General features: G+C 39.7%; 2 protein-coding genes and 1 pseudogene across 3 annotated transcripts in view; 2 read left to right on the top strand and 1 right to left on the bottom strand.

The window, feature by feature from the left end:
* Positions 1-14,653, top strand: part of RNF13 (ring finger protein 13) — a 167,981-nt gene extending 153,328 nt beyond the window's left edge. The window contains exons 9-10 of the mRNA XM_017856542.1: positions 12,592-12,672; positions 13,256-14,653. Coding sequence (XP_017712031.1) covers positions 12,592-12,672; positions 13,256-13,620 — 446 coding nt within the window. The 3' untranslated portion in view covers positions 13,621-14,653. The remainder of the gene's footprint in view (positions 1-12,591; positions 12,673-13,255) is intronic.
* Positions 14,654-17,687: 3,034 nt separating this feature from the next.
* On the bottom strand, positions 17,688-24,013 carry PFN2 (profilin 2). Its single transcript, XM_017856538.1, has 5 exons — positions 23,976-24,013; positions 23,810-23,828; positions 23,511-23,681; positions 21,153-21,345; positions 17,688-19,374 (listed from the first exon to the last, which is right to left on the bottom strand). The coding sequence occupies exons 1-5, from the start codon at positions 24,011-24,013 to the stop codon at positions 19,277-19,279; spliced, it is 519 nt and encodes a 172-aa protein (XP_017712027.1). The 3' UTR covers positions 17,688-19,276.
* A 77-nt stretch (positions 24,014-24,090) lies between these two features.
* On the top strand, positions 24,091-25,591 carry LOC108518277 (uncharacterized; annotated as a pseudogene). Its single transcript, XR_001882336.1, has one exon. The product of XR_001882336.1 is annotated as an uncharacterized LOC108518277 (transcript).
* Positions 25,592-25,748: the final 157 nt, after the last annotated feature.

Below are 25,748 nucleotides of genomic sequence, written 5' to 3'. Positions count from 1 at the left end.
GCCTCAGCCTCCTGAGCAGCTGGGATTACAGGTGCATGCCACCATGTCCAGCTAATTTTTTGTATTTTTAGTAGAGACGGGGCTTCACTATGCTGGCCAGGCTGGTCTCGAACTCCTAACCTCATGACCCGCCAGCCTTGGTCTCCCAAAGTGCTGGGATTACAGGTGTGAGCCACCGTGCCTGGCTCCCATGTGTTTTTAGATATAAAGTCATTTTCTTGTAGGCACCTTATCGTTGGATCTCATATTTTTTAGCCATTCAATGTCTTGGTATGTTTGATCTTTTTACATTTAAAATAATTACTGACAGGAAAGGACTTAGTATTACTTTGGTGTATTTAATCCTTTTATGTTTAAAAGTATTATGTTTATGTTTAAAGCAATTACTGATAGGAAAGGACTTAGTATTACTTTTGTTCTTGTTTTTTGTCTGTCTTACAGCTTTGTCTTTCCTCTCTGTTTTTTGTTGATTTTTTCTAGTGACATTGATTCCCTATTTCCTTTTGTATATATTCTACAGATATTTTCCTGTTTACCCTTGCAATTCCATAAAACATCTTAAAAGTTCTAACGATCTATTTTAAACTTTTTAAATATTTAAATATTTCAAACTGATAAATTAACTTCAATCATGTATAAAAACCATGCTCCTTTACCTGTCTCTCTGCCTCCCGTTTTATGTTATTGATGACTCACATTGCATGTTTTTACATTGCTTATTTAATATAGATTATTACTTTTTATGCTTTTAGAAAAATTCTGGGCCAGATGCAGTGACCCATGGCTGTAATCACAGCACTTTGGGAGGCCAAGGTGGGCGGATCACTTGAGTTCAGGAGTTTGAGACCAGCCTGAGCAACATGGCAAAACCCCATCTCTACAAAAGCACAAAATTAGCCAGGCATGGTGGTGAGTGCCTGTGGTCCCAGCTACTTTGGGGACTGAGGCAAGAGGATGACTTGAGCCTGGGAGGCGAAGGTTGCTGAGAGTTGAGCTCATGCCACTGCACTCCAGCCTGGGTGACAGAGCCAGACCTTGTGTAGAAAAAAAAAAAAATTCTATACCAGATTTATAAGTGATTTACTCACCTACATTACAATACAGGATTCTATATTTTTCTGTATATTTACCTGGGACTTACATTTTTATTAATGTATGGTTTTATATTCCTGTTTATCAGCTTTTCACTTACTTGTAGGTGCTCTTTTAGAATTTCCTATGAATAAGTCTAATGGTGATAAACTCTCTCAATTTTTATCTGAGAAAGTCTTAATTTCTGTTTTTGTTTGTTTCGAAAGGGCACTTTTGCTAAACATAGCATTCTTGATTGGCACCGCTTTTCTTTTGAATACATCATCCGACTTCCTAGCCTGCAGGATTTCTGCTAAGTCTGCTGAGAATCTAGTGTGAGCTCCTTTATATGTACTGAGTTGCTTTTTTTTTTGTTTGTTTGCTGCTTTCAAGATCTCTGTCACTAGACAGTTTAATTATGATATGATATGTCTCAGTGTAGATCCCTTAGATCCCTTTAGATTTATTGTGGTTGGATTTATCTGAGATTCTTGAATTCGTATATCCATTTCTCTCAGATTTGGGAAATTTCCAACCATTATTTCTTCAAATAGGTCCTCTACCCTTTTCTTTCTTCTCTTTCTGAGGTTCCCATAATGCATGTTTTCTTCTATTTGATGCTATCCCAGAAGTCCCTCAGATTCTCTTCATTTTCCTTCATTCTTTTTTTCTTTTTTGTTCCTCTTCATTTCTTTTTCTTCTTTTTTGGGGGGGTTTATCCTGCTTGATGTTCTCTGAACTTCCTGGATCTGTGGTGGGATCTGAAACCAATTTCAGGAAATCCCCAGTCATTGTTACTTTATTTATTGCTTCTGTTATTTTCTCTTTTAATTTTCTTGATGTTTCCATTATGCATATGCTACATTTTCTGTAGTTGTTCCACATTCTTGAATATTATTCCATTTTTTCCATCTTTTTTCTCTTTGCTTTTTAAGTTTCTACTGACATGTCCTTAAGCTCAAAGATACTTTCCTCAGGATGTGTCCAGTATACTAATGAGCTAATCAAATGCATTCTTCTTTTTTGTGTTTTTTGATCTCTAGCACTTCTTTTTAATTCTTTCTCAGAATCTCCATCTCTTTGCCTATATTATCCAGCCATTGTTGCATGTTGCCTAATTTTTCCACTAGCACCCTTAGGATATTAACGGTCGTTGTTTTAAATTCCTGATCTGATAATTCCAACATTCCTGCCATATGTGAGTCTGTTTGTGATGCCTGCTCTGTCTCTTCAAGCTGTGTTTTTGCCTTTTAGTATGCTTTGTAATTTTTTGTTGAAAGCTGGACATGATGTACTGGTTGAAAAGAATTGCAGTAAATAGACCATTAGTCATGTAGTAGTGAGGCACAGGGGAAGGGGAAGCATTCTATAATTTTATGATTATATCTGAAGCTTTTTTTACAATTAGGACAGAATGAAGCTGTCATTCTGGTACCCAGGCTAGAATGCAGTGGCATAATCTTGACTTACTGCAGCCTCCACCTCCTGAGTTCAAGCCATCCTCCTGCCTCAGCCTCCCAGATAGGTGGGACTACTGGCATATACCACCATGCTCAGCTAATTTTTCTTTTTTTTTTTGGTAGAAATGGAGTCTCTCTATGTTGCCCAGGCTGGTCTTAAACATCTGGAACCAAGCACTCCTCCCACCCCAGCCTCCCAAGTGCTGGGATTACAGATGTGAGCCACCACACTTGGCCTGTCTCAGTCTTTAAGTAAGCCTGTGGCCCTAGGGTCTGAACTTCACAAGTGCCCCTCACTTCTTTTCCCAGATGGCTGGAGGGAGGTATCTTCTGTTCCACGTACGTTAGAGCTGACTGGCGTTGGGCATTTTTGCCCTTTCCCCATGTCAGTTAGATTCAAAACTATAGTAGATTATGATCTGGTAAAATAGTTTTCCTTGGGGGAAGGCCTTGTTTAGAACATAATGCTTCTCCCGACCACCCCTAATACCTGAGGGGATTTTTCCTGGTAGAGCTCCAGGAGGTAAAACTCACAAAAGCATTGGGTCCCCTGGAAGTTTTTTAACTCTCAGACTTGTCCACACTGAGTCTCGGGCAATTTGTTTATTACAGTTCAGGCTTTGCTACCAATACTGGTTCTTGTAGTGGTTTTCTACTCAGGGTTTCTGTTAAGTTGTGACTCTATATCTGCTGTCTGTCAGAAAAGGGAATGCTTCTCAGCTCTTCTAAAGGAATACTTTTCAGAAGGCCCACAAAGCAGTGAACTGAGGATGCAAGTTGGGTGAGGAATTACTACCATGGCTATGGTTCCTAAGAAATCAGTGCATTCATGAGTTATTTGAAAAGGAACTGTTTTATTACCTCATGTCCAGAGATAAAGATCCTAAAGTCTGTACTGTAATAGCTTTGACTGAAGGAGACTGAGAGTTGGTGTTAATAGGTTGATTTGTATCACGGCACTCTTTTATCATTTGCCTGTAGCTGTAACTGCTTAGGAGAACCATGCTTCAGTCCACCCCTGCCTCTTTCCACTGAAGTGGGTGTTGTTTGTACCATATGGGTTATTTGGGATTAAGTTGGTTTGGGATGGGCATTGCACCAAATTAAAATTTGATAATTTCACATTTTAGGTCTTATAAGCATGTAACACATACTATCATGTAGTATGAAAGCAAACTGTGTACTTTGCATACATAAATTCAGTTAGTTTTCAGAGTAGCCTAATTAGGAAAGTACTGTCATGTCTGTTTTATGGATAAGGAATATGAGACTTAGAAAGGTCAAGTAAATTGCCTGAGGATATGCAAGCAGCTAAAGGTAAGTGGCAGGGCTGCAATTCAACCTCCTGACTCCAAACACTAGTAAATACTACCCTACTCTTTTCAGTCACTACCATTTCATGGCTTTCATTCTTCCCATTCTCCTTCTCTTGTCATTCCCTCCACCCCACCCCTACTTTTCCTTCTCCTCTTTAACTCACTATGTCAAAGAGAAAAGGAAATACCATTTTTGAGACAAACTGATTTGCTGGAAGTTCAAGTCTACTAGCAGTATATAGTACTCATTTCATCATATTCTACATTAACAAGGTAAAATATCCATTTATATTTCTGCTTTTGTAAATTGGCATGCCCTTTATTCACATTTCAGTTAGGATCATACTATTTTATTATTGATTTGTATGCACTATTTAGAAGGAAATTTTACGTATGACTTCCTGTAGTCACCTTTTACACTGAGGGCTGCAACAAATATTAGACTAATCAACAAGCAGAAGTCATCTAGAAGCAATTCAGCTTTATGCAAAAATAATGTAGGCCCAGTGCCCCAAGTGTAACTGAGACGGACAGATTTTTTGTTTAATTTCCTTTATATGTAGGGAGAAAAAACAAATTTTAGATTAGAATGTACATAAATTTCAGTTTGTTGAAGTTGGCTCTGGAAGGGTGTTGTACACCCTCATTTCCTAGTGGCCTGGAAAAGAATAATAAAAGAAGAATAATGAACCTTCTGTACTTAGTATAAGGAAATGCCTTTTGTGTGTGTGTGTGTGTGTGTGTGTGTGTGTGTGACGGAGTTTCACTCTCGTCACCCAGGATGGCGTGCAATGGTGCGATATCGGCTCATCACAACCTCTGCCTCCAGGGTTCAAGCGATTCTCATGCCTCAGCTTCCCAAGTAGCTGGGATTACAGGCTTGCGTTACCACGCCCAGCTGATTTTGTATTTTTAGTAGAGACAGAGTTTCTCCATGTCGATCAGGCTGTTCTCAAACTCCCGACCTCAGGTGATCCACCTGCCTTGACCTCCCAAAGTGCTAGGATTACAGACATGAGCCACCGTGCCTGGCCTAGGAAATGCTTTTTAAGTACTTAAGGTCTGGCACAATATTTACCATTCCAAAACTCCCATTAACTTTGGTTTTTCTCCTCAGGATGATAAATCTGTATTCAGAAAGGCTTTGGGTACCGTTGTAGTTTATCTGCATAGATAATATCAACCAAGTTAGAACCAATAAAGAGTAATATAGAATGACTATTTAAAATACTACAGGGAAAAGTTGGTTTTTTTTTTTTTTTTTTTTTTTTTTTTTTTTGAGACCGGATCGAGAAGGAATCTTGCTCTGTCGCCCAGGCTGGAGTGCAGTGGCCGGCTGTCAGCACCCTACAAGCTCCGCCTCCCGGGTTCACGCCATTCTCCTGTCTCAGCCTCCCGAGTAGCTGGGACTACAGGTGCCCGCCTCATCGCCCGGCTAGTTTTTTGTATTTTTTAGTAGAGACGGGGTTTCACCGTATTAGCCAGGATGGTCTCGATCTCCTGACCTCATGATCCGCCCGTCTCGGCCTCCCAAAGTGCTGGGATTACAGGCTTGAGCCCCCGCGCCCGGCCAGTTTTTTTTTTTTTTTTTTTTTAAAGCTAGAGTACCCGAAGTGAAATTTGGCCAAAGCGGATATCAATTCCTAGACTTAGGTTTTAACTTAAATGGATTTATTTATGGCCTCTAAGACAATCATTTTATTCTTACTGTATTCATGAAATAATTCACTAACACATTTCCCCCAAAGAGTTGCTAATGCAATGCTCTTTCGCTCAGTGGAGTCATCTGATTGTTTTAGCGTATGCATTATCATCTCACCATCAGAATATATAAGAAATGTTTGACCTTTAATTAAAGTTGCAGAATATAGCTGCTATTGTGTAGCATTCTAGAAATGTTTATAAAAATATGAAACCATGGGAGATGGGAATAAAAAATGGTCTTCATCCCTTCTTTGTGTTAAATATCTGAAGAAAAAAATGTTCTGGCTTATGAATTGGAAACATTTTCATCCCTAGTAAACACGTAGCTGCTTAAGTGTATTTCTTAACACCGTGAATCAAAGGGGAATGTTTAAATGTGACCAGAAATTCTTAACAGCTAAGACTGTGCAGAGGCTTTAGAGCCCAACAGACCTGGGCTGGAATACTGGATCCCCCATTTATTGGCTGTGTGACCTTGTGCAAGTTTCTTAACCTTGCCAAACACCCATTCATGTGTAAATGTAACTAATAGTACCTACTTCACAAGGTGTGTGGTTGGGAGGGATTTAAATCAGTTTATGAAAAATGCCTACAATAGTGCTTGGCACATAGAACTCAACAAGTAGTAGCAATTATTATTACAAAAGCGAAACAACCTCTTAAATAAAAATAAAATATTAGTGTCATCAAAATTCAGTCATTAACATATTTTATGATTAAAAGAAGACTGCCAAAATCATGAAGCAGTTGGAAAATAAAAACATTACACTTGAAATTTCAGTAACAGTAACTTTGAGCTAGTTGTATTTTTGTTTTAGAATTTTTTGGTTATCATGAGATTTGACATCTTAAGTAAAAGATCTACTTGTTATACCATATTCTGGTGTGCTCTAGTGGTTTTGACAGGTATACACATAGATGTTAGAAAAAAAAACCCTTTGGTTGCAATTTTCTCCTTATTGCATCTAATTGAAAACATAGAGCAAAGTGTAGAACACATCTGTGGGTACTTTTCATACCCGTCATAGTACCACAGAAGCCATGGAAGCCTTTAAGAGAACTTCTATAGGCTTAGAATGTAGTGAAAATGTTCGGGGACTCCATAACATTTGTATTACCATAAAATCCCCACCCTTACCCTTACTCCTTCCCCACCCACCTGCAAAAAAAAACAAAAAAGAAAAAAGAAACTATTCTAGTAATCAGCTGCTTCATTGTGCTAAAAAGTATTTCTGTTGTGGAAATATTTGGCAATGAACCAAAAAGAATTTGGCATTTGGAAATATCTTCCATTGGCATAGCTTGTAATACAATTCACAGAAACTTTTAAAAACAACTTGAATATAATATCTGTAAACTTTCATATTTACCATACTTTGGGGACAGGATCTTAAATCTTCCTATCTTATTCATCTTCACTTTTGAAGTTCTTTCAGAAATGTTCATGCTGATTCATAGTTAAATGATTTAAGTATTAACTTACCCATTTCTAGCACATATAATAAATAGCCTTTTAGTTGTTTTCTTGCTTCTGAAGCAGCCAGCATCCTTACAAATTTTTTCATTACTCATTGTCCTAAAAAATTGCTCTTCAAGCAAAATGTGGTTTCCTGTATTTCCTGTGTCATTCAATTAATGTATTTCTCCAAGTCTAACCATAAGAACTAGATACTACACACAGTTTCCTAACAGATGGAAAATCCTTGTTTTCACTTAACATCCCTCTACTAAGCAGCTCTCCGGGAGCTGTCTCCCTTGTCCCATTAGTATGTTAAAGCAGCCAGATCCCTGAAACATAAATGATAAAAGTGGATTTCATATCTGACATTTTTTTTTTTTTAAGATTTATTTTTTATTTATTTATTTATTTTTTTTTGAGACGGAGTCTCGCTCTGTCACCCAGGCTGGAGTGCTGTGGCCGGATCTCAGCTCACTGCAAGCTCTGCCTCCCGGGTTCACGCCATTCTCCTGTCTGCGCCTTCCGGGTTCACGCCATTCTCCTGCCTCAGCCTCCCGGGTAGCTGGGACTACAGGCGCCGCCACCTCGCCCGCCTAGTTTTTTGTAGTTTTAGTAGAGACGGGGTTTCACCGGGTTAGCCAGGATGGTCTCGATCTCCTGACCTTGTGATCCGCCCGTCTCGGCCTCCCAAAGTGCTGGGATTACAAGCTTGAGCCACCGCGCCCGGCCCATATCTGACATTTTAAGTTACCAGGTATTTTTCCTTTATGGCTTAATCATTGAAATTTGTGAAGATAATATGTACAGGAGGGGAAAGATTTTTATTTCAGAGACTGGAAGAAAGCAACACAGCATTTTAGTAGATTGCATAAAATGGAGCAATAGTTAATTTTATAATTTTTTACTTTAGCTATTAAAGACTTCTTTTTTTATAACTACATTTTAACAGCTTTTAATCTAACCGTAATAATAAATACTAGTTCCTTTGCCCAGGGTTTGGAAATAATCAGAAAGAGTTCTCAGGCAAATTTGGCTTTTAAAATATTTCGTCCTGTTGTATTTTGTTGATTTCTTGAGAACTGGTATAGGGAAAAGAAGAGTAAAAAATAAGATTCATTTATTTTTTATTTGCTAGGAAAAAAGCTGCTATTCATACCAAACACACGCTTGGACTACAGGGCAATTAAAAAGATATCAATACTAAGAAAAAAAAGCTGCTATTGTTTTCTTCACTGGCAGAAGCAGCGTGTAAGTGGCAACTCATGGTTCTAATGATGCATCATCCCTAGGCAGATTATTTATAATACATATGTAAAGTCAGTATCACTAGTGACATCTATATGTATTTAACCCTGAATCTTCAATCTCTTTTACCTTTTATTTTGAGGAAACCTATTCTTGGTTTACTTGATACCTGGACTAGTTTGGTATAGAATTGAACAATTCTACATCAATTTGGCTCCACTATGACTATTTTAACTAGCTCACTTTTAAGCCTTGTTTAGAAATGGTAATTTCTCTTTCTAAATTTAATTTTATGTCCAAATGTTTTTGGCCAAATTCAGGTCCCCATCTAACTTACTTTCGTATTTATTCAAAGACTGAAAGAAGGCCACAAGGATGCAGCATGAATGAAGGGTGAACTGGTATGAGATGAGACAGGATGGCGGGGTAGGGGGATCAGAGCATATATAGCTATATGAAGGCCATAATAAGGAGGTCAAATTTTATTCTCAGGGAAGCCATTTAAATTAGAATGATGATGTGATATTTCATTTTTAAAAGATCACTCTAGCTGCTGAAAACTACATGGGGCAGGAATAGATGGGAGACCAGAAAGGAGGCTCTTAGCATAATCTAGAAGATTAGACCAGAGTAATTAAGGCAATGGAGAGAAGGGGAAAGATTCAGGATATGTTTTGCAGATAAAAGGTTCCAGGATCTGGTGACAGATTGTATGAAGGCTCTAAGGAAAAGCAGCATCAAAGATATGCCTAGGCCTGATATTCAGTTCATGCCACTGCCTTGGCTGCCTAGGTCTTTGTGTTGAGTCTTGTTATGAAGGGCCAGTGCTTTTCTGTATCTGATGAGCCAAAGTTTTGGCCTTGAAATGGGGAAAAATCATGGATGAACAAGTTTAGAGAGGAGACATTCTAAGTTCTGTCTGGCTACATGTTTTAACATTCCCAGACTGATGAGATTTACTTTAAAAGCACCTTCATGAAAATTTTCTGAAACTATTCTACAGCAGTGCCAAAAACATTCCAGACAAAAGTAGTCCTCTACTGTTTCATATAACAGACATGAATCTGATTTCTTCCACAACTTTTGACATCTTATCCAATAGTGAATTAGCAAAGTTTTGTTAGCCTGCAGGGGTTTCTATGAGGGTTTCTCACCTCAGCACCACTGACATTTAGATGGGATACTTTGGTTTAGGGGGCTGTTCAGTACATTATAGGATGTTTAGCACCATCCCTGGTCCACAAGATGCCAGCCGCAACTCTCAGTTATGAAAGCCAAAAATGTCTCCAGATAACACCACATGTCCTTGGGAAGCAAAATCATCCCCAGTTTAGAACCAAACTGAGCAACAGAATTTTCTAGCATGGTGCTAATAGTAACAAAACTAACACTTATTAAGCACTTGTTATAGCCCTTTTATCTTATACTACCAGAGCCAGTAGGTAATGTTTAAAATCTTATAAATCATAAAAATAGATAAATGCCTTTAATTTCTATTTTAAATGTAATTATAAATCCAATCAACAATTGATGTTGGACCACAGCCTTTTGAGTATGAATCCACTGGCTGGATTTCCAAATTGCCATGGTACATGAAGCATTTTCTACCATTTTTAGTTTCAAGTATTTTAAATGGGGTAAAACTGGATTCTGCTTTCATCCTTGCTTTTACATTTGTCCAGTCTTTTAGTTTTCTTACCCATACCCAGTTTAACTGCTTTTGGCTGGGCATGGGCTGAGGGGAACAACTAGCTTTTTTTTTTTAAGTGTTTCTAATGCATTCAACCTAGCTTTCAAATAAAACCAGAAGTCTTTTACACTCACACTTTATTGACTGCTGAATATTTAACTAAATTACATAATTACCCTAAGTAAAACAAACAGATTCAATGACCACTGCCACTAGCCTTTTGTAAGCATGCAGCTGATCATCTGGTGGGACAAAAGCATAAGGTTGGTTAGAGAATAGCCTCCTAGCCACAGTCTTCTACCATGTGATAAGCAAGTATGCCTATCAGCTAGTTTCACTAGGTAAAAACTGGTTAAGAGTTACTGTATGTGTGAAACACCATGTAAATTACTCTACCTGCATTATCTCTTTTAATCTTCACAACAACCCTAATACATAATTATGTTAATATTTGTGTTTTGCCTTTGAGAAAACTGAAATATAAAGATAAGTGTTTTACAGAAGGTTACATAGCTAATAAATAAAAGGACCAGGATGGGAACCCCAGGCATTCTAATAGGTGCTTTACCATTTCATCACAAGTCCAAGGCCATAAAGGTTAATTTTCTACAGAGCACTAAGCTCCAGTTTGGTCCATGATCACAAACTGTACCTTGGAATCTTGACCTGTCATCTTCAAAGTAAGTGCTATGGCAATAAAACATGGGATATTAATATAAATCTACTACTTGGAACAATTCAAAGGATTGATAAGAAAGCTCAGTGACTCCAAAGCATCAAGTTCATACATTTAAAGACAAATTTAACCCAGACAAATATACCTGTACTAGTTTCCTATTTCTTTGATAACAAATCATCACAAGCTTAGTGCCCTAAAACAACAAAAATATATTATCTATAGCTTAGAAGTTTGACACAGGTCTCACGGGGCCAAAACCAAGGTGTCAGCAGGACTGTGTTCCTTTCTGGAGCTTCCAGGGAAGAATCCATTTTCTTACCTTTTGTAGCTTCTGGAGGGCACTCACATTCCTTGTGACCCTTCTTCCCCTATCTTCAAAGCCAGTAGTTGCATCTCCCTGACCATTCATCTGTAGCCACATCGCCCCGACTCTGAACTTTCCTGCCTCCTTCTTCCCCTTTTCAAAACCCTTGTGATCACATTGAGCTCACATGGATAATACAGGCTGATCTCCCTACCTCAATAAAATGAGCCTTGGAGCCTTGGCACAGCTTTGAGTCACAGTCAGTTCCTGTTCAGCTACATTAACTGTTTTGTTTTTAATAGGCATTTTCACAAGGTGATGTGATTCAAAGTTTGATTTGTATGAGAAATCAGTCATGATTGAATTGCATAACTGTCCCCAAAGTCCATGTAAATGGATCTATGTAATTATAAATAAAAATAATAATTACAGATATATCAGAGGTCCTTTAGTCTTGTAATAGTTGAGTCTAGTAAGTCTCACCAAATTCCACACACAAGGTTCTAACGTATGTACACATGCATTTGTTACAGAATGTAATTTAAATACTATAGTAACCAAATTCAAGGTAATGGACAAAAATTAATAATTTTCATTAAAGCTTTCTATTTTGGGCTCCTCCTGAATGTGCTGTTTTAAATGACTAGGACATTAAAGTGATTGTTTCAGAAGAACTATCAGCACCTTTTTTATGTGTCATGTTCATCCAGACTATCCATCCAGATAATGGTTTTATTTCTGATATGTCTTCCAAGGTTGTTACCCCTCCATGTGGGATAGGCAATGAATTTAACTGTCTTTTGTTCCCTAAAAGTTTTATAAGTTTTTATCCAACATATGCATGTAGTGGAAAAAAACTCACAAAAGTGCTTTCAAGCACTCACAGTGGTGTCTAAGCCACTATTAACTGAAAAAGCTGCTGTATTTAAAAAACTGCTAGCTCCTTTAAAGACTTAGGAAACGACACTGAAACTCCAAAAAGAGCTATGAATTAATACATTGCTATGATTATAAAACAGATAAATTCTACAGTAAGACAATTAAAATGGCAATATTAATAGTATACCCTTTATTGAATACCTACGTGTCTGGCCCTTTGGTCGTATCATCTCATTTCATCCTTATAACCTGTAAGGTAAGTTCATCTTTTTACTGATAAAGAACTGGATGGCAAAGGCGAAGCAACTCGCCAAGCCCCACAGAACGTGGTAAGTGTTGGAGATTTGAAGCCCAGTGTGACTCATTTCGAATCTGTTTTTATTTGCTAATATAGTTAAACCTTTGAGTATGTTCTCATATTTCCATTTTTATTTAAGACTGAGTTTGAAAATTTTAGTAGTGAAATTTTTCTGGCATTAAATATTTCAAAACTAGCATTTGGTTAGGTAAAACACTGATGTAATTATGATTCTTATTAAAATATTTTGCAAAGATAATCAACATAAACAAATTTGTCATCCATTTTAAACTATCTAGTTTAGGTAAAATGTGAATTACTTAAATTGAAACTTCAGGTCCTACGACTTGGATAAGCAGATCCTTGAGTCTGATGCAAAAGGCATCATTCAAAGATAAATACATCAAAAGGCAATAACTGACTGAGGACTAACTTGAAAAGTTTGAAAGGCGAAAAAATAGTTCTCTACGTATTTTCTGTTTGCAGGAGATGAGTATGATGTATGTGCCATTTGTTTGGATGAGTATGAAGATGGAGACAAACTCAGAATCCTTCCCTGTTCCCATGGTATGAGTAATTACATACTGCTTTGAATTTACATATAGTAATTTATATTTAGGTTCCATATTCCAGGGGAAGAGATGGAAAATAGTTATTGGCACACCGTAAGCCAGGCCCTGTACTAGTTAGTGGTCTCATTCAAGGATGGAGATGTATTTATAAAAATGTATAAACTTTCAGGCCGGTTACAGTGGCTCATGCCCGTAATCCCAGCACTTTGGGAGGCTGAGGCAGGCGGATCACGAGGTCAGGAGATCAAGACCATCCTGGCTATCAGTGAAACCCCGTCTCTACTAAAAATACAAAAAATTAGCTGGGCGTGGTGGCGGGCGCCTGTAGTCCCAGCTACTCGGGAGGCTGAGGCAGGAAAATGGCATGAACCTGGGAGGTGGAGCTTGCAGTGAATGGAGATCGCACCACTGCACTCCAGCCTGGGAGACAGAGCCAGACTCTGTCTCAAAAAAAAGAATTTATAAACTTTCTTCCCGTCCCTACATAATACATACAGAAAACTGAATATGGCAAGAGATTAAATATAAAAGTATCAACCACAGCATACTAATTAAAGATGTATATTTTGCTTCAACAGCTTATCACTGCAAGTGTGTAGACCCTTGGCTAACTAAAACCAAAAAAACCTGTCCAGTGTGCAAGCAAAAAGTTGTTCCTTCTCAAGGTGATTCAGACTCTGACACAGATAGTAGTCAAGAAGAAAATGAAGTGACAGAACATACCCCTTTACTTAGACCTTTAGCTTCTGTCAGTGCCCAGTCATTTGGGGCTTTGTCGGAATCCCGCTCACATCAGAACATGACAGAATCTTCAGACTATGAGGAAGATGACAATGAAGATACCGACAGTAGTGATGCAGAAAATGAAATTAATGAACATGATGTCGTGGTCCAGCTGCAGCCTAATGGTGAACGGGATTACAACATAGCAAATACTGTTTGACTTTCAGAAGATGGTTTATTTCCCTTTAAAATGTTTAGGTAATATACTGTAATTTGATTTTTTGCTCCCTTCAAAGATTTCTGTAGAAATAACATTTTTAGTATTCTACAGTTTAATCAAATTACTGAAACAGGACTTTTGATCTGGTATTTATCTGCAAGAGTGTACTTCATTCACTAATAATAGACTGGTGCTGTAACTCAAGCATCAATTCAGCTCTTCTTTTGGAATAAAAGTATAGCCAAAACATTAAAAAAAAAAATCCTCAGTATAGCTTGCAATTAAGACCTAGATCACAGTATTTAAATGTTTTGTGTTTTATACATGAGGTCAGTGCTGCAGCCACCTAGCATGAACTAACCCAGCTTCCACCTCCATAAAGTTACCTAGAGTTGTTGAGTTGGAATATGTTCTGGCATTTACCTGACCTGCCAATCATTAGGGAGAGGCAACAAGGTTAACTCAGCCTTTCCTCCTCCTGTCAGTACAAAGAAACTCAAAGCTGTATTTTCCCTTTCTGTTCCAAAGCAGTCTTATCCTGACAGGAGCGGTCTATACTAGTGCAGATTTCAACACTTTTTTTTTTAACGTTTTAATTACTATAGTGTTATGTAGAGATCTGATTCAGCAGCTTATGTTTCTGAACTTTACTTATTAATTTTCAGTGTCCTTAAGGGTTTTGTGGTGTTATCAAAGCAAAAAGAAAATGCTGCATAAAAATACCAAACTTCAGCAACTGTTAATACTCAGATCATATACCTCTTAATAAACAGCATCTTATGCTAATTAGCCCTGCTAAACTATGTACAGAGGAAATTGTTCAAGTATTGGATTTGAAAGTAAGTGACTTATGTTTAACAGAACTAATGATGTATTGAAACACTGTATTATGAAAAGCTAAATTATATTATACATCATTGTAACTATGTAGAAAATGTAGACTAATCTATAATCAAAATGCTAAGGATTTTTATATGGCCTTGTATGAGGGGAGTTTGAATGTTAATAAACATGTTTTCCACTTTAAGATCCAGTAAATGTCTGTTCTACCATTTACTTACCATATTAGTCTTATTTATATATATCCTATAAAGGGATGATTGAGGTCAGAGAAATCACATCACCTTAGAATTTTATACAAAGTAACTGACCATTCACATGCAGTTAGGTAATCTCCCAAAAAGTTTAGACTGCTGCCAAAATTATTCCAAAAATAAACAGTGTACATTTTGGTACCCTGTTGTAAATTATGGTGTATCGAGGGAAAATTTCACTTTCCGAATTGCCTTTTAAAAAATGTTCATAATCAGGAAAAAATAGGTATTTCTACTTTGGAAAATAAACGGTTGAATTCAACATCAGCTATCTGATACCTCATCCCTCTTCCCCTTTTTTATAAAAAAATTAAAGAACCACAGGCCTGAGAAACAGGACATCAAAGGTTACCACGGTAGTTAAACAAAGTTTGGAACTGGACATATTGTATGGCCCTAACCTTTTTAAACCTGCTTGGTCATTTGCATAATTTTCTTTTAACCTAAGTGAGGGTGTGAGGACAAAACGTTGAGCTCAGTATCTGGCACATAAATGTGCAATAAGTAATAGTCTTCAAAATAATTAATTATTAAATAAAAACATCAAACCTAAAACAGTATTTTAAAATAGGAAAAGGGAAAAAAATAAAAAGTCACAGTAATGGGTAAGTATGTATTAGATGTTATATTCCCTTAGTCTTTAATCCAAAGTTTAAAACAAGGACCTAGTTCCTTTATGTTAGGAGTTTTATGGAAAAAAAAAAATTTTTTTTTTTGAAATTCCAAATTATTACTTTAATTTTATGTAAAAAAAAAAAAATCTACGAAGTGTCTTATTTAGCAGCACTGGCTAGGACTGTTACTAGGTAACAGTTCACTTGAAATGTTCTGTAATTTCATGGTATAGCTTTTTGAATAGGACAGCAGGTGCAATTAAAATCAATTTCTATTTAAAAAACATTTAAAATTTTCTTGATTACAAAAGTAACATTAAAACACTAGAAATCAAAATATAGTCACCTGGAAACTATACTGCCTTCAGAAATACATATGTAAAATACATATATATTAATACTGTATGTATGTGCACTGTCATGTAACGTTTATATTCTCATTAACATTCATTGGTAAGCATTCTCATGTCATTCTTCAATGACTATTTTGTCCTATGGACTTAAAATCATTTATTCAAACCATACCCCTTAAAAAGCTGAACCTTGTAGATGTTTTCCAAGTTTGGATGGCTTAAGTAATGCAGTGTGATGGACATTCTGGTATACAAATTTGTATAGCTTCATTTCCATATGCGAAATTCCTAGAACTAAGTACAAAGCAAAGTATACCTGTATATATTTCCCTAAGTATTTTTTAAATGAAATTGTGGGTGGAGGGCCAATGAATAGTTTCATTATATACTATTTTAGTGATACAGTCACCCTTTACCACCTTCTACCCCCAGCCTCCTCTCTGAACACACACACATACACACTGCCCCCTCACCTACTTACAGATTAATTCATTAACAGTTTCAGAATTTTGGTCACTGCTTTCTATAATTGGTTACCCTAATAGTTCTTTACAAGTGAAGTGTGAATGTGTATTATTGTAAAATCTCAAATCATCACAACTCAACCACCAAATTTTCATTTGCCCAATCTTTTGGCCTTAACAGGTCAAGAAACTGATACCAGGTTTTTATTACAGTTTTACAATTTCTAGGTTATGTCCAACTACCAAAATAGCCCCAGATCCTTTATCTTCCATACTTTTACATCCCTGTGTATGTACAACCATATTCATAACTAATGCCTGACAACCAAAGAAAACTTTCATTATGCATAGTATAAGACAGATTAATTCCTATTCCCTAACCCATTGTTTCTCAAAAGGTAGCATAAACACCACTTAAAATGAATCAGACTGACCCAGTGATTGTTTCTGAAAAGGGATTCCTGGGCTTATGGACTCTCCATCTCCAGGATGGAACTCCAGAGTCCATAATCTGCCTTATAACCAGCTCCCCAGTTTTACTGAAACCCAATCTTTTGGTGGGTTTGAGCACCCCTGGCTCTAAGCATCTGCTTGACAGGTGTTGGTAATAATGATTTATCTAAATAGCCCTAAATTTACATATTTACCAAACTTCAATACATATCAGGGATTTTATGGCCTCTGGGATTAAATCTATTACATAGCCATGGTCAACATGTCACTACAAAGCCAAAAAGTGCAAAAGCATCCCAATTACCTTATATGCTGCCTAAGGAATGTCTTCTGCTCTCATGTAGGAGGGCCCCAACTGGCTGACTTCAGCCTGTCAACACAACCTCCAAATCTAAAGTCTGACTATATGACATTTCAACACAGAAAAATCCACAATAGTGCAGAAACCCTTCTTGGTACTCCCTTTACTGTTTATTAGATTGCACATCTAGAAACCAGCAAGAAAAGGAAAATACTCATTTTCTAGCAGATGTCAGTTGCTTCTCACATACGCCTGAAAATGAGCCTGAAATGACTAAAAGCTATGTGTAACAGATCAAAGCCCATTAAAAAGAAATTCCCAGGCACAAACTTTATCTGTAACATTACTTGAAGTCGGCCATCACCTGAATGTTATTAAAGTTTTATGCTTGCGGCTGGGCGCAGTGGCTCACGCCTGTAATCCCAGCACTTTGGGAGGCTGAGGCAGGCAGATCACGAGGTCAGGAGTTCAAGACCATCCTGGCTAACATGGTGAAACCCCGTCTCTACTAAAAATACAAAAAATTAGCCGGCGTGGCGGCGTGGCCTCTAGTCCCAGCTACTCGGGAGGCTGAGGCAGGAGAATGGCGTGAACCCGGGAGGCAGAGCTTGCAGTGAGCCGAAATTGTGCCACTGCATTCCAGCCTGGGTGACAGAGTGAGACTCCATCTCAAAAAAAAAAAATTTATGCTTGCAGCAGACTTTGGCCTATTCTGTGTATTCCCACTTTGTCAAAAATCAGCTTTTAACAGTAAGCCAACAATTTATATAAACAACAGGAGCCTAGAGTATTTGGTTGGAATAAATTTATTTCATCTGTCTGTAAACAAGGTGTTTAATAGTTATGGCATTTTTTTAAATGCATATTAAATCAGATGAGTTAGACTGTATCCCAGATGTAACAAAGTGCAGGGAAAGAAATGGACAAATCAGCAACAAGATTTGTTTTTAAATCTGTACATTATCCACAAGGCCCAAACAATAGAAGCAAATACTAGAATGTCCCTAAAGTAGTGCCATTCGAAAGAAACCCTTAATAGGTCGGTTAAAATCCATCTCACAATAGCAACAGTTCATTTTAACAATAGTATGGCACAGAATACATATGAAAAAAATTCATCACAAGACAGCCAAGTCCACAATAATGCAACTTCATATAAAAACTCAAGCTGCAAATAAAAATTGGTCCTATGAAGAACAAACTGGACACACTCCAGATGGTTATGTTGGGATACCTAATGTCCATAATGGCAGCCTTTTACAATTTTACTAAAGAGTAGAGCTGGTGTGCAAAGAAAAAGACAGGAATAAAAATCTGAGCTATTGCAATGATGGAATGTCCCTGGGGAGTCAATCAGTATGGTTACTGTAAGGTCATGGGAGGAAGTGCTTTTTGCTCTTGTTTTGCCATTGCACTCTTCATATGTCCTGTAGACACTATGAATAAAGGTTTGTCTCAAGTGCAACAACAATACTAAAAGCAAACTACTGCAGCTCTCAATAGCTCATCAACAAAAGGGATATTAATTGGTTAAAAAAAACAGGCACTGCATAAAAAAAGATAGAAGCAAACCAAATGCCTATGTGCGAAGGGAGGTGGGGTGGGAAAAAGAGAAGAGTGAAGAGAAGGAAAGATGCATGCACTTTTTCCTCCCAACCATGCGCTACAAAAGGAAGACTAAATGAGCCAAGTAAATGCTCAAAGTGCTGAAAAGACATTGATCAGAGATTGTACAACCGGCACCTTGCTTAATATTAACTTATTTTAGTAATCAATATCCCATTAATTGCTAAGACAAAGTGATGCCCAACTTGGCATGCCCCCTCCCCCCAATTTCAAGGTATCATGCAAATCATTATTGTGCTGCAATTATGTTGCCAGATAAGGGTTGGTTACATACAGTGGTTAACATACAAATGATCCATTGGGCAAACAGGAATCATGACATTAGAAAATAGGTAAAGAAAAATTAGCTACCATCTATAGTTTGGTAGCATTGTGACCATAATTAGGGTTGTTGATGAAGACAGTTGCTAGGCAGATGGGGAGAGGCTGCTTACACATCAGACCTCCTCAGGTATAAAGCGAGTTCATATGCTTTCTTGTTAAGTGTGCCTCCGTGGACACCTTCCTTTCCCATGACTATAACCAATGCTGGAGTACACAAGGAAACAAAACAAAAGTGAACAGAATTATTTGGGGGGGGAGGGCAGAAAGAAAGACACCTTTCCCCACCAACAGAGGGATACAAAGGAGACACAGGTTCATACCCCATCACCCTGCATTGCTAATAAAATTTCCAGAATTAAGACTTAAGCTTACAGCTAGGAAAGTTTAAGAGCAATTTTCCCCTAATACTTAACAGTCTGCCTAGCAGCTAGAACCCAGAGTCTCTCAAGTATTTTGCCATTGAGTATGCCTTCTTATTCAATCCGCCTCCATGGACCCCTTCTTTTCCCATTACAAAGACCAAGACTGAAAGAGAAAGAAGAAAAGTGTTTCAAAAGAAGTGTTAATCAAGAAAGTCACATAAGTTTTAGCAGACAGAACCCCGATTAATAAGTTAACATTAAGTTAGTTTTCCATGAACTGCCAAGCACTGAAATCAAGTAGGTTTCCAAAAAGAACTTTCAAACTAGTAATATACTAAACAGAAAATAGTAAACTTGAATGCATCTTGGAAGCCCAATCAATGCAAGCAAAAGTTCTATACAACTATCTTTACACTACAGGTAAAAAAAAAAAAAAAAAAAAAAAAAAGTGATCATTTGTCTTCTATTTTAGGGCAAAAAAATTCTGGCTTATGTCAAGTACATGTTATTACTTGCCCCAAACATATAAACTTAATAAACTTAGGGAGTTTTTTACTTACAAACTCTCCCCAAATTTTAACATGCTTGACAAGTTTAAACTATTACGTTTTACCAGTGAGGCTAAATGTATCTATTATTTCCAAAGGAAAATGAAGATCAAATTTTAAGTAGCATCCTCAGTATCATTCAGAAAAGGCCAAATTAAATTATTTAAGGTGTTTGCTTACTGATAACTTCACTGTACTAGCCTCGTTTTTAATTGCGTCTAAAAAAAATAGGTTTACGATTTCTAATCGCTCTTGTATGATGCAATTCAAAGAATAACCCAAAATATATGTGTATTTCAAATTTTATATGCACTACCACTAGATGTCAGTAGTGCTGTAGAGTATAAAATATTCTGGTTTTTTTGTCTTGTGCTTGACGCTTCTTTTTAGCATATAGCGCAGCTAAGGTTTAAAGAGATTTGTCACTATTTAAAAGTCATCTAATTTTCTTATAAATACTTATAAACATCAACTCACACCAGAATTACGAGTAACTTTTAGGATAATCACAGGGAGCTGGTAGAGCCACAGCATTAAATTACAACTCAGGGCAGCTTCAAGTCCCCTCACATGGTAGAGCTGTTATTAAAATTAGATGTGCCAAGTCAGCTATGTGAAGCTACAGAAGCACTCTATATTTACAAAATATTCCTATGCGTTAACCCATTTAAATGTATTTGTAAATCAATCAGATGTCATAATATACCTCAATTTCAAAAGTTTATTTTGAAAAAGTAGGGAGACTTAGTACAATTAAGAGTTTCTATAATGCTGACAACAGTCTGGAGACACCTGAATTTTTGGACCAAGTATACAAATGAAATGTAATTTCCTACTTTTCAAATCTAAGTCTCAGACACACAATTTTTGAAACTATTTCAGTGAATGGACAACTTACTCCAAAATCCTCATCTAATTATCTTTTCCCCAGCAAAGTTCCTAACTGAAAAATGAACTGATGTTAATTTTACTTCTTTATGCTGAGTAGTGAAATGGTTAGAATACAAGCAAGAAAAAAAAGAAAAGACATCCAAAGGTCAAACACAAACTGCAAAGGACTAAAATAACCAAGTGATTCCAACAATTTAACAATCTGAACCACCACAGGATTGTCATTTGACATGCCAAGCAGTTTAAGAGACTTTTAAGTTTAATAAAGCTGAAAGTGAGTTGATACGAATATTCTACCTTAGAACAAAATCAGGATCTAAGAGGGCAGGTTGTAGATGCTGTAGAGTAGGTAAAACTAAAGCAGTGCTTCTCCATAGTGCTGGGCAGTTCACAAAAACCACCTTAGTAGCCATTATGGACTATTATTCAAAATGTTAAAAGAAACTGCTTAATAAGTTGTAATGTGGCATGCAACTTTTAACCAAAAGAATGCCTTACTTACCTCTACCAGCTCTGCCGACAGCAACATTGTATGTTGGCTCCCCACCTTGACTCTTTGTCCGGATGTCCATTGTGCAGTCACCATCGACGTATAGACTATCTCTGATCACTGAGCATTTCTTCGCGCCAAGAGTCAAACCGTTGGTAAAGAAACCTTCCCGGTCTTTTCCTACAATCATATCTATTTCTATTGGCTGCCCCCCACCAGAAAGAAAAAAAAAAATGAAGTTGTAGTTAATTCCTTTTAGGGCTTGATGTTAACAGGAAAGGCTGTGTGCTATGCCAGACAGCCACATTTCACTAACGTAAAACCAAGATTCAGTCTTTTCTTAATAATTACTTAATCCTATATAATCACATCTTTTACATCAGTTGATTTGATTTCAGTTAACGGTGTCGTCTCTTAACCAAGACCAGTCTATACAAAGAAACTCTAAATAGTTGATAGTTGACACTAGACAAAGTGCAAACTTAAAGAGTTATTTATAAACTGTATTAAGTCAGCTGGTGCCTGAAAGTGTTCACGTAATGGTAAAAATTCAGCTATCAACTCTTTGAACACAGCTGGTCCATCATATTCAGTCCCATTACAGTCCCATTTCATCACATTTCAAGTTGCTTCAAAGTCTCCCAAAATAAAGCCTGTTCTTTGATTTGTTCACTTCTCTGCTTGGAATAACTAGAAATATACCTGATGATATGGACTTCAATCCCTGGACATCAGTGCTTTTCCAAATTCATATTTCCCTCCTATTTTTCTAGCCACGACTCCTGTTTCTTTCCAACTTCCCTTCCCCTCCCATCTCAGTAATCAGTTTTCTTTCTGGGCAAACGCAAAGTGGATTGTGTCTACAGCACTGCGGTAGGCAATAGTAAAACAGAGAAAATGGAGGGAGATTGGGAAAGAAACTGAGGTAGCCACCAGAACCGGAAAGGAGAAAACGTGCATGCTAACATTCCATGAATAAGAAGGAAGGCGTCGCCCCCATCAGAACTGCAGAGTCATAGCAGGCCCCAGCCATTTCCAAGCACACTCCCGCAATCTTCCTAGTCAGACAGCGGGAACTCACACACAAAGACAAGAGGACTGCGGGAAAAAAGTTGATGACCAGATGCCAATTCCCTGCAAGAACTGTAGTCCACTGCGGGTATACGAGACCTTAAAGTACTAGCATCAAGGACTGAGTTCTAAAGTTAGACTTTAAACCACGTTAAGTGGTAAAAGAATAATTAGCACCCGTAATAGGGAACCTGAATTTTGGTGTTTAATGGGAAGGGAGCGTGGTGCTAAGAAATTAAAGGAATGGTCTCGTATTTAACACAATTATCATGATTTTAGAAACAGCCTTGGGCAGAAAGAAACAGGCAAAACAATAAGCTGGAGGCTTAGTGGCAAATATTCCCCCAAACATACTGCAACCAACTCAAAACCATCAAGTCTCAAGAAAATCAGGCAATGTGAAGCATAAAACTGCATTAGTTCCTTTACTGCCACCACTAAAGAGGGAGGGACTTGGAGAAGTGAAGTGTGCTCCTGGTCTTCGCAGATAATTGAAAGCCCCCGAAAAGCACCCCTTTTTTTGAGCTATGTTGCGTAACTGGGGATAACCGTATATCGATGAATCTCCATATGAGAAGGAGAGAAATCAATGGCAGTTCGCCATCTTGGAGAATTAAAAAAAAAAAAAAACAACCTATAGAGCTACAGCTGAAGTCGAGATTCACGAATCCACCTACGCGGTCGGCGTACATCTCTCGCAAGCCCCAGAGGCCTGGACATCAGCAAACCTACGCAAAGTCGCTTCGAGAATCCCGGGGGCCGGGTCGGGGCCGCCGCCTCCCACAACCGGAGGCGCGGGCGGCTCGCTGTCCGCGGAGCAAGAGGCGGCCAGGAAGCCTGGGGACCTCTACCCGGGACCCGCGCTCCCCGGCCCGGATCCCCGACCCCCGCTTCCACCCCAGGACGTGCATAGCAAACCTCGGGGCTTCAAGAGAACCTAGGGGAACCGCACTAAGAGGAAAAAAGGAACCCCTCCCCTTGCCCTGGCCGGTGCGTGCCCCCTCCCCCAACCCGGGCACCTGGACCCACGCTGGGAACGCCGGGGCGCCCGGCGAGCCAGCGAGGGTCCGGCCGCCGCCCCCGGCCTGTTCAGCGCAGCCCCGGGTGAGGGGGCCGGTTCCCGGCCTCGGCTCCCATGCCCGCCCGGCAAGGGCCGGCATCCTCGGCGCCCCGTTTGCCTAGCACACCTGCGGGGCTCGGCCCTTGGTGTTTCCGGGCCCCGCGCTGCGGGCGCCCCCACGCCCGCGAACCCCACTCCGGTGCAGGGCCAGGGGTCCGGCCCCGCCACTGGGTCTTCACCGTAGTGCTCTGAAGACCGCCCCCGGGCCGTGGCGTGGGCCAGACGTATTTGGGGTCGCAGTAGGCCGACCAAATGGGCGGCTCCCTGGGGCAGCAGCCATCGGGCACACGCAGGTTTTCCACCGTAGCTCTGGCCACCGGGCCATTCTTCGGAGGCCCTTTCGCATGCAGCTGCGGACGGCGAGGGAGCCAGCGAGGCGGGGCGCGGCGGCTGCGCGGCGGTAGCGGGCGGCGGCGGCGGCGCGCGGAAGGGCCGGCGGGCGGGGGCGGGGAGGAGGCGGCTCTGCGCAGGCACCGACCGCCCCCCTCCCCGAGGAGCTGCGGAGGGAGGACGCGGGTTCAGCGATGAGGGACGAACCTCAGAGCGCGCCCGGCCACCCGGCCGCCCGCAGCCGCGGGGCTGACTAACCAGCGGCGGGAGGCTGCGGAGCGGCTGTGCCGGTGGTGGCGGCAGCTGCTGCTTACCGCAGCGCCCTCAGTTCTCCGCGGATACGGCGGGGCATGCGCGCGCGCGTGCGTGCGATCCTTCCGCGGCGCCCTGGCACGGAGGGTCCCGGGAAGGGCGGGGGGAGACTGAGGCGGGGGCGCGGAGGGATACCGCCCCGGGACAATCACGGCCGCCACGTGCGGCAGGCGTCGGGCGGGCGCGGTGGCTTTGCGGCGGATGGCCGATCGCGGACCCCGGGCCGGCGGAGAGGGTGGCCCTGTCGCTCTCGGCACCCTAGGAACAGCAGCCGCAGGGACGCCTTGGAGCCCCGCGGCCGGTCCGCGATGTGCTTTTCTTCTGTGTCCGCTGCCCGGGATGCGGAATCTTGAGCCTTGGTGTCGGGTTGCAGAGTTGCCCTGGTGACGGGATGCGGAGCGTTTCCTCTTCTCTGTGGTGGGGGCGGCTGGTGGCAGGGTCGCCCAAGCTAATCTCCGAGCCCTTAAGGGCACCCTCTTTCCTGGACCCCTTTTGCGTCTCGCCCATAAAGGCAGACTCGCGGGCGCGCGCCGGCAACCTGAAATCAGAGCAGGCGTCCGTGGCGCTCAGGCACCTTGCTGAACTTCGCCGATCTTTCATTGTTGCTGCATTTGGGTACCAAGGGCCTCTCATTCTGTGGATTCTGTGCCTGGAAGAGCCCCCTTAGTGTTGCTAATCACGTGTGTGCTTAAATGGCTTGTAAATTCCGAACAAAATAAATAGCGACCTGTGTTACACTGTTTCTTGGTAACTGGGAAAGTTACTGTGGCTCGAAGTATACGCAGAAAATACAAAGATTAAAAACTAGGGACGAGTTCACTGAGTGAACACCATAACATTTCTGCTCTGCAGGGTAAAATAATTTCAGGACCCAGGTCTGGGCAAGATTTGCATTAACAAGGTAAACGGTGGGTGGAGTGCCTGAGAAGCTATTCGTATCGTCTTTGGTAGCCTCTGGGCACTAGGACTAGACATGGAATTAGGGGTCCCCCAACAAGGACTTCAGTTTTAGGTTAATAGAAACCATCTGCCACTTAGGAAAAGCAAGCACCAAAATGTAGATACGTTGATGTTCACCCTTAAAGTTATCGTGTAAGGTCATGATTTGTAGGAGGATTAAGGAATGTATCTCTGGAAAGGGCAAGAACGTTGCTTTTAAAAGTCTAATTGGTTCTGAAGTTTGATGTTTTTTCTGCTGATTCCTTTAAAATGTTCGGCTACTAGAGAGAAAAAAGTACAGTAAAAGAACCCCCAAGTCGGAGACCCATCAGACTGAGAATATGTATTTTCTCATGTTCTAAAGATACAGAATAGATGTGTGGTGTAAAATGTGAGCCAAAAATTGTTTCATTTTTCTAAGTGTGCCTCCCACCTGATTTAATTACACTTAATTGTTCTTGTTTATAACTGCCTTTTATGGTGATGTTGATCATTTTAGTCCTTCGATCATAGCACTGTATCATCTTAAAAGTTAATAATAGATTACTTGTAACACTGGCTCACTATGTGAGAATTCATAAAGCTGTATGTACATTTATTATTGTACTCTTCATTGTATGTATAATTCAATAAATTGAAACAGTAAACAAAAAGGTAATGATAGAAAAAATAAAGTGATGATAACTTGAAGTATGTTGAATTTTATTAATTTACTCTGAAGGTTTTAAAGTATAATTTCTAGACGTTATTATCTTATTATTATAGCCCAGAGTTGGAAATAACTACATTCTTTTCCTATTCCTTTATTGTTGGCTTTAAACAGTGAAAGAATTGGA

The sequence above is a fragment of the Rhinopithecus bieti genome, unplaced genomic scaffold, assembly GCF_001698545.2.
Source record: "Rhinopithecus bieti isolate Rb0 unplaced genomic scaffold, ASM169854v2 scaffold_42565, whole genome shotgun sequence".
Classification (NCBI taxonomy): domain Eukaryota; kingdom Metazoa; phylum Chordata; class Mammalia; order Primates; family Cercopithecidae; genus Rhinopithecus; species Rhinopithecus bieti.
Note: the sequence above shows the minus strand (reverse complement) of the source record. Positions and strands in the feature narration are given on the sequence as shown.